General features: G+C 38.3%; 2 protein-coding genes across 2 annotated transcripts; both read right to left on the bottom strand.

Moving 5' to 3' along the window:
• Positions 1-5: 5 nt before the first annotated feature.
• LOC114923740 (zinc finger protein 639-like) lies at positions 6-4,217 on the bottom strand (the record flags this gene model as incomplete). Its single annotated transcript, XM_029287084.1, has 4 exons — positions 4,140-4,217; positions 3,013-3,120; positions 1,564-1,695; positions 6-394 (listed from the first exon to the last, which is right to left on the bottom strand). Coding segments are annotated over exons 1-4 (687 nt in total), but the record flags the coding sequence as incomplete, so codon positions are not given.
• A 659-nt stretch (positions 4,218-4,876) lies between these two features.
• Positions 4,877-6,762, bottom strand: LOC107301064 (protein ZBED8-like; the record flags this gene model as incomplete). The annotated part of the gene is made up of 1 exon (XM_015830331.1): positions 4,877-6,762. A coding segment is annotated over one exon (1,846 nt), but the record flags the coding sequence as incomplete, so codon positions are not given.
• Positions 6,763-9,712: the final 2,950 nt, after the last annotated feature.

The following is a 9,712-nucleotide window of genomic DNA, read 5'->3' as shown; positions in this document are numbered from 1 at the left end:
CAGATGTTGCCCTCAGGGCAGGTTTTATGCTTTAGAACCACGTGCTGCTTCAGGTCCGAGAAATATTTACTGTTAAATGTGCATCGTTCACATTTGTACAAACCGCTGCTGTTTGCCCGGAGCAGGGGCCATTTGGGCGGAATGATGACGTTCAAAGGAGGGTTTTTGTCAAGCCCTTTGCAACTTGCAAAAGGGATTTGCTCTGCATCCTCTGCTTCAAGCTTCTCAGGGGAAATGGTCTGAGTTTCAATGTCGTGGACCTCTACAGCCTGGACTTCAGTAGTGGAGATCTCTACAGTTTGAATATCCAAAGGTTTCTCCTCTTCTGTTAAACTGTCACTGAAGATAGGGGACTCGCACGAATCTTTAAAAATGCCGTTATTGTTGTTTTTATCTGCAAAAAGGAGCCAAGACCAAACTAACAAAGAATTATATTTTTAAATTTTAATTTATCGAGTAAATTTTTACCAAAACCACCACCACCAGGGGACAGACTTTAATTGTCTTCCTGAGAAAAAGAAAAAGAGCACCCAATCTCCCTAAGAATAAGTAGTAAGAGATACTGAATGCTATGATAGAAAATAAAAATGTGCAAATACCATTATTTTTGTTGGATCACTACCATGGCAATTCTCTGCATATTTATTTTATCAGTTCTACTGAACTCATCTGAACTATACCTGAATAAATCTTAAAGAGGTGCATATTTTTATTCCACTCTTTCATTAAGAAACTGAAGATAGCTTTCTTATATTCTATATCAGGGATGTCAAACTCAATTTCATTGAGGGCCGCATCAGCATTGCGGTTGCCCTTAGGGGGCCGAGTGGGTGTGGCCAGGGTGGGTGCAGCCTACTGGGTGGGTGTGGCCTACTGGGTGGGCGTGACCAGCTCTACATCATTCGCGTCAAGGGTGCCTGTGGGGGCCTGGGCAGGAGTGGGACAGATCTGAGGGTGTCTGGCAGAAGGGGGTGGGACTGGGGCAAGCGCCAAAGCATGGTCCATTTCTTCATTCCTCACAAAGGGTGACACCTCCCCAGCATGCACCCAGGGGGCGGGGCCAACGTGGCAGGGTCTGGTTCCTCGCTGTTTCCAGACGGCCTTGTGGAGCTAAGACTGAATGCATTTCAGCATAGATGGCCACCACAAAATTGTACATTGGCTCCCGGCCGGCCTGGGCCAAGTAGAATTCAGGGCCAAGGCAGAGGGGGCCGTTCCCTCACTGTTTCCAGGATGGCTTCGTGGGCCACATGAAACCACTTCGCGGGCCGCATCCGGCCCCCGGGCCTTGTGTTTGACATGTCTATTCTATATAGTCCTACATACAACTCCCATCTGCTCTGGGAACAAGGCCAGTAGCAAATGATTCTGATTTACAGTCCCAAACATCTGGAGGGCATGAGAGGAACTATCTTTGTTCTAATGACTACAATGCACCTAGGCTCTCGGGTTCCAAACTTTTAATGTTCAGAAAGGGGCTTGACATCTTTTCCCCTGTCTCATTTTGGTATTATTATTAATAGGGAGAGTAAATGAGAATTGACACAATCACTTTTCCTTTACCTTTTTTCTTAGGGTCCATCAAATGCGTCCCCGGAACATTAGACTGGATCCCACTCCACTGAGATGTCCCAGCATACACCTGGCTGCCATCCTCATCGGCATCTGTACTAGGCGCCGTGTTATGAAATCGACCTGAGAAGAAAAAGATTATTCTGTTTATTTTAACCAATTTATATAGAGATCCACTCAGCACACAACCCAGGGTATTCTGGTGTTAGCCCCTTAATTCAGTTCATACTTTTTCACAGCAATTCAGAGCTTGTTTTCATACCTTGTTAAAAGACTGATAACAAATAATATGACTTCCTTCTACTTGAGTACACTGTAGTAAAATTTTAAAAAGCTAAAATTATTTCTCTGTACTGACAGAATGACTCCAGACACTGGGAAAGTCTACTAAGCTATGCCTGCTTCTCACAAACTTGTATGTTTTGTTTAAAATACTCTTGCCCATATTTATTATGTCATGCATAGTACGTGATGATATAACATGACCAAATGTTTTAAAACATTACTGTTCCCTTAAACATTTAAATTTCCAGTGCATATTTTAACATAGCAATCTGAACTGATTATCTGAAATCCCATCTTTACTCAGAGGCAGAAGTTCTTTCAAAAATAATAGTAATCCTGTCAAACATTTCTGAAGTCACCTATATCAGTAATTTTAACATACTAATCTGAACTGGTTATCTGAAATCCCATCTTTACTCAGAGGCAGAAGTTCTTTCAAAAATAATAGTAATCCTGTCAAATGTTTCTGAAGTCACCTATATCAGTAATAGGTAGCTGCCTATAAAAATGGAATTGCCAGCTGTTGCCTTGTGCAATCATAACACACCATGACAGCACAAGTAGCTTTAACTAACTCCAAGTTTTAATTCCATTATATATAGCACTTTATCTCATTCATCAAGCAAACATATTTTCATAAATCACTCTACATTTCATGCCTTTTCATCTTATCATAAATTTTAAACATCAAGCATGAAGTAAACTTTTCTTTTTCACTTGCATATATAAAAATCTCTTCTGAACATATTATATTCAACATTAAAATAGAGTACACCACCCACAATTTTGCAAATTAACATCTGTTGTGAGCTTTTGGTAAAAAATTGGGTGCACATTCTTAAGCATATAACAAACTAATGTCCTTGTAGATTTTGCATTCGCTTTTTATCTTTTCCTTTGTACAGAAAATCATTGTCAAACACAAATGCACACAAATGTTAAATGAACAGCATACACATCAAAAGTTATTTTTTAAAATCTAATTACACCATCTATTTCTTAACTTTATGATTTTCATCACATTTTTGGTTGTACCTAGGCTATAAATGGAATATTGTGTAGAATACCATTAAATCTTTCAGAATATGTACAAGAAGACAGGCAACCTGCTCAAAAATACACCTACGAATGAATCTGTGAAATGCTAATCTTTACCTCGGTTATCAGGAACTTTTGGGTCTAGCTGTTTCATGGAACAGACACTGTAACAATGGTCAGAAAATATGCCACTATTATCTATGTATTTTGGAATTCCTGAAGAATCTAAGACAGAAAAAAAGACAAAATCATGAACTTAAATATCTGATGGAAGTTATTTCTTGACATCTGTATCAACATTTTTAACTTTCCTATTGCTAAATTATTTGATGTTAAGAGAATATAGTGCAATCCTTAATAGATTTGCTTAAAAATAAGTTCAACAGGCTTTAGTGAGATTTACTCCCAATATTACAGAATTGCAGACCAATGTCGAGAAGGCTAATAGTTACTTCTCCTGAGACTATAGTTCAGGGGTAGGCAACCTTGGCTCTTTTATGACTCGTGGACTTCAACTCCCAGAATTCCTGAGCCAGCATGGCTCAGCTTGGAAACCTCTCCCTTTCCCCTCAGCATGGCTGGCTCAGGAATTCTGGGAGTTGAAGTCCACAAGTCATAAAAGAGCCCAGGTTGCCTACCCCTGAGCTAGATGATATCCAATGTATCTTCAATCTTTACATTCAAGGATACAGACATCAACATTTCTACTGAAATCAGTTACTTTGTCCTGTATTTATATAATGTAACTGTTATGGTTCCAGCTAATGAAACACTTCAAAGAACTTCCAGGCATTGATTTTCCTAAAAGTAATTTATTGTTACAAATGTGGGCACAGGCATAAGGAAAGTTGATACTAAGATCTGAAATTCTCTTCCTCTGAGCAGTTAAATTATCAGCATGTTCCCTCCCTAAATTAGCTGTCATATATCACTTTATCCAATTAGTGTGAAGGTCAAAGGTTTCCTTCCTCTTTCTTTCCCAGGCTTTCCCCCCCACCCTCTTCTGCTCTGCATTAACCCTAAAAATACCAGACAGTTCTGCATATTGTCAAAGCAAGAATATACAGTATTTGCAGCGTTGACAGTAACAATGAGACAGACTACACAGAATTTTAAGAATTCAGTTTTTGGTTAACCAATCTCATCTAAAAAAATCTAGCTTCTGGAAAGTTTAACAGATACATTCAGAAGAAAATGCAATTTATAGTAACTGAAATGAGCAAATATAGCTACATTTGATTTACCTGAGTAGCGTGAAGGATGCGGAGTCTTCCTTTTCCTTTTCTTTGGATGCTCATTCATTTTGCTTTAGTCTGTAATAACAGCAATCAAAGTCAAGCATATCAGTTAATGTACTACTGGTCAATTTGCAGTTATTAAGAGTAAGAATTACACAGATGGAATCCTCAAAAGAGAAACCCAAACCCCACCTGATTAACCAACACAATCAGTCTATCTGCCAGGTACACTCACAAAAGTGCACCTTCAGGCAGGTTCAGTTAGATTAGAATACAGACCCAGATTTCCCAAGTACCATTGTCCTTAATTTGGTGCACCAAAAATACAGATCTGCTGAGAATTCTGCAGCTGTAATTCAACCTACAGGGAAGCAGATCGGAGATGGCAGTTCCGATAGATCCCTGGATAATTTCTAAGAGAATGTCTAAGACAGTGGTTCTCAACCTTCCTAATGCCGCGACCCTTTAATACAGTTCCTCATGTTGTGGTGACCCCCAACCATAAAATTATTTTCGTTGCTACTTCATAACTGTAATTTTGCTACTGTTATGAATCGTAATGTAAATATCTGATATGCAGGATGTATTTTCATTGTTACAAATTGAACATAATTAAAGCATAGTGATTAATCACAAAAACAATATGTAATTATATATTGTGAAACATTTACTTCTAATTACAAATAAATGAAATTTTGTCTTGAAGCATGGTATAGCAGTCTTAATATAACAACAGTAAACTACATTGCTACATTTTGCGACAGTATGCGTAAAAAGCCAACGTCAGTGCGAAGGTTGAGATTGCTTCTTTCTCACCAGATCAGAAATTCTCGGGGCAGTCTTTGCAAGAGCACAACGAAGATCATCTTCCACAACAACTCTACTTCTGTATTTAGACTTGATAACCAACAAGCTGGAAAACCCTGTTTCACAAAGATATGTTGTTGGAAATGGAAGAAGAAGGCGCAACACAGTCTCAGACAGAACAGGATATGATTCCAAACACTTGATCCAGAATTTTGTAACTGGCATTGTAGAGAAATCAGTTCTCGCTGCATCGCTGTTAATAAGGTCAATGAACTCCTCTTGTGCTGTCCCAGGAACATTTTCAACTTTGACTGTGAATGGGCTTCTGGCAAGTGCAAATGGGGTGTCAGGTAGATTTGGAAAGTACGATGAAATTTCGTCTGCAAGCATGTGCAAGTGTTCTTTCACAGAAATTATTATCGTAATCCTTTTGTCTGGTTCAATGTCATGTTCCTCAAAGAAAGCAGATAAGGTAGGCAACATGTAAATTTTATTTTCATCCATTTTTTTTTGCCAAAGCTGAAGTTTCATTTGGAATGATCGGATCTTTTCAGACAAATCGAGACACGTTGCATTTGGTCCTTGCAGTGATAAATTTAACTCATTCAAGATGGCAAAGATGTCAACCAAGTAAGCTATTTTCTGCAGTTCACTTTTATCGCTGAAAAGTGCTTCGAACTGCGGGCTTGCTTTCTGATTAAAAAACGTTTTGAGTTCATCATGAAGCTCAAAAACACGTTTTAAAACTTTTCCTCTCGACAACCATCTCACTTCAGTGTGAAATAGCAGAGCATTGTTCGGCGCATCCAACTCGTTGCACAGTTGCGAAAACAGTTGACTATTTAAACTGCTCGCCTTTACAAAATTGACAGAACTTATGACGCTTTTCATAACTTCTTGTAACTCTTGTGGCAGCGTCTTTGTTGCTAATATTTGAGAATGAATCATACAGTGAGTTCTGATGACTTTTGGTGCCTCATTCAGTACCAAACGTTGAAATCCAGATCGACATCCTAGTATAGCTGGAGCACCATTTGTGCAAACACCACAAACCTTTTCCCAAGAGATCTTATGCTCTTTCAGAAATGAACCAACTATGTCAAATACATCACGTGCAGTAGTTGTAGTTTCAAGAGGTTTGCAAAAAAGAAACTCATCTTTAAAGTCGCCATCATTAATATACCTCACGTAAACCAGTAACTGTGAACAGTTTGCAACGTCTGTAGATTCATCAAGCTGGATACTAAATATTGGAAGTGGAGCAGATTTAATTTCTTGGATTACCTGATCAAGAATATCAGCAGACATGTCATCTGTTCTTCTGCGGACAGTGTCGTTAGAAGAGGAAATTGCACTCAATTTCGTAACAAATTCGTCTCCGATCATAACTCGAACAATGTCTTTGGCTGCTGGTAACAGTAAATCCTCAGCAATGGTGTGAGGTTTCATAGCTCTGGCGATTCTGAGTGCCACCAAATATGAAGCTTCAACGGCTGCTACGTTTTGTTTGTGGTACTTGCCACCAGTGTCAAGTCTGGCTTTCTTGAGTCCATCAGCTTTGCTTCTAAAATAGTTGGTATCCTTGCCGGCAAAGCTCGGATGCTTGCTATCAAAATGGCATTTTAGTATGTTTGGCTTCATAGATTCGGCTGACAGAACTTCACAACAAATAACACATTGCGGATTCTCAATTCCTGCTGTAATTATTGAGGTAAAACCATACTGTAAAAAATCCTCACTATATTTTCTTTTCTTAACGTTCTTCTCTACACGATCCATTGTCATGGGATGGTTTGCTAATGAAAATAATATATAACAATAGCTTTAATAATACAAAAGATGATACATGGCATAGTTCAGTCAATATAGTTCATTAAAGTTTCCTATGATTTACCATTCTCTGTGTTGTTTTTTTTACATACCTGTTACTATCACAAGGGGGCAGTATTCACATCAACCACAGCTGAATATAAAAAGACCGATCAGCATCCAGATTAAGTTCCCATGGTACAATTTTTTTTTGCAGTAGTTGATGATTTTACAGTACATGATTTTACATTTACCCAGTAATTATAATTCATGAAGTGTCATTTTACCTCCAATACTGCTGCTTTCAACACAGTAGCTGCTCTCTACACATGTGTGACTGGTCCGCATAAGTACATTATAGCGCCAAACCCTGTCACATACACCTGTATTTGTACGGGGTGTATGTGATGGGGTTGGCGCGATGTCATCACGCCAGGTACTCGTATGTGGGCATATCTGCATGTGGGCAGACCTGCCTGGAGACGGATAGAGGAGCGGTGTCTCGGTTCCTAAGACTATCGGAAATATGTGTTTTCTGATGGTCTTAGGTGGCCCCTGTGAAAGGGTCGTTCGACCCCCAAAGGGGTTGCGACCCACAGGTTGAGAACCACTGATTATTTTAGGGTATTGTTTTCTGCTTGATTGGTGTTAATTAGACAAACAATCTCTTTTAATTTTCAGTTTGGAAATTGTAGATGTGGAGATTGGGGGACAAAGACTTCATAAACAGGAGTCCCCATGTGGAATCAAACACAGATCCCAAAATAAATAAATCAAGGTTTACAGCAGTGTTTATTAAAAAAAAACATGTGCTAGTGAGACTCTCTCCAAAGAATATTGAGAGAAGTCCCATCCACTCATATTTATACATCTCAGAAAGACTGGAGAAACTAATGCATAAACAACACATTAATAGGTACTTTATGTTACTAAAATAATGGACCTTTGGCCACTTTCTGCGCTGTTTTCCTTCAGAAACTAAAAAGAGGGAAAATAAAGCAATAAAACAAGGAGGGAAATATCTCCCATAAATAAAGAGGAGGGGGCAATTTGGGAATGCCAGACACCAAAAGAAAAATATTTCCCCTTGCAATGGGATTATTCTAATTTATCAAACTGTAGCCTTATATCTCTATACATCATCATTTAATCAATTCTACTCATCTAAGAACTGATTTTCCCACACTCAATATTGTGTTCACAGATCTGCGCATTTAAATTAATTTGGCTTTTTGATTTGTGACTGGCATGCTATTATGGCAGTCATTTTGTAATTGGACATGTCCCTCCACCATAAACATAAAGTAAAAGTTATCTATTACTAAATTGAGGGTTGAAATTTACAAATATATACCATGTTTCCCCAAAAACAAGACCGGGTCTTATATTAATTTTTGCTCCAAAGACACATTATGACTTATTTTCCGATTAGGTCTTATTTTTGGGGAAATACGGTACTAAATGCGTCTATGTGGCTGACGATCTTAACTGGGGCTTATTTTGGGGTTAGGGTTTATATTAAGAGTATCCAGAAAAACCATGCTAGGGCTTATTTTCCGGTTGGGTCTTATTTTCTGGGAAACACGGTATATATGTGTGTGAACATAATGTATTTCTTAAGAAACTGAATTTATCTGAAGGGTTTCTAATTCTTGGTTCACAAAATAGAAGTGTTTCCAAGGCACTGAAATGTCTTGGAGGAAATTCACTAGAAAGAACACCCTGAACTGTGGAGGATACAAAGCAAACTTCATAAAGATCAAGGATAATCTATGCGCAGGCAGAAGTTTTTCAAAGAGAGAATTATGCTTGGTTAAGCATCTGTTAAGCACCTCTTAAGAGCTATAAGAACGGTCAATGACAAAAGTCTTTGAGGTTTGTATCTTGGCCTGCCATTAAGCCACTAGGTAGAAAACCTTTTATTGGTATAATGGAGATCTATGTACAATGAAACTAGGAGAAGTGTTAAATAGGCTAAGAAGGGATTGGTTCATTCTATTATGTAGCTGGGGTTCAGAAGAGCTGTAGTTATAATACCATCAAGTTATTTATGCATGTGTTACGTACTGAAGATATGGTTTTAAAAAGGAACAAATGTCTATAAAGAACCTGAACATTCTAAACTCTACATACTACTAAATCTCTCGTGTCTGTTTCATTATTTGTAACCTTCAACTGGGCAAAAAGACGCATCATAGGGCAACAATTTTTAAATCAGCGTTTTCGTTGCTATGTATATATATTTTAAAAAACTAGCATAGTATCCTTTCTTCAGTGTGACTGTCCCACATCAAAACTATAGATCACATTGTGACCAGTTGTGAGCTGAGGTCATATACCAGTCCAGTATCTGATTTTTTTTTAATATAAACAATGCTGCGCTTCAATGGTTAGATGGCTTAGAGAGACATTGGAATTTGAACATAGGTTCTTTTAACATTTATATCTAGATGAAATGTTAATATATATTACAAGTCCATGTATGATATGCGTAAATAAGTATGACTAAATGAAAAATGGGCTAACTTAATGTATCCAAAATCTGGGGCCCAAGATTCTTCTGGGATTGAAATTTGGCAAGGTTATAGTCACTTCAGAGCTGCCAAGCCCATCTGCGGTCATGAGATTGTCACTGTCAATTCTCCCTGCCAGTTTCCCTTAAGACAAGTCAATTGGGAATCTGGCAGGAAGTTGCTTGCACTCTCACTGCAATGTAGACCACCCACGGGTATTTCCTTTCTCTGTTTAGATAAAGAAGTATCTCTGAAACAATGATCCAATGGGTCGCGGTTATCTTGACTATATGAACGGTAAATATTATGATGAGAAAAAGCACTTGGGAATGGGAAGAAGCATGGCTGCTCATGCCTTTCTCACTTTCAGATATTGCCTGCAAAGTTTCCAATTTATCTTAACTGCACTGCTAAAGTTTTGAGACCTTGGATGCTAATCTCCTTGAAAAC

Source organism: Protobothrops mucrosquamatus, unplaced genomic scaffold (assembly GCF_001527695.2).
Source record: "Protobothrops mucrosquamatus isolate PMUCROS unplaced genomic scaffold, P.Mucros_1.0 scaffold9818, whole genome shotgun sequence".
Lineage (NCBI taxonomy): Eukaryota > Metazoa > Chordata > Lepidosauria > Squamata > Viperidae > Protobothrops > Protobothrops mucrosquamatus.
This window is presented reverse-complemented; position numbering and strand designations above follow the sequence as displayed.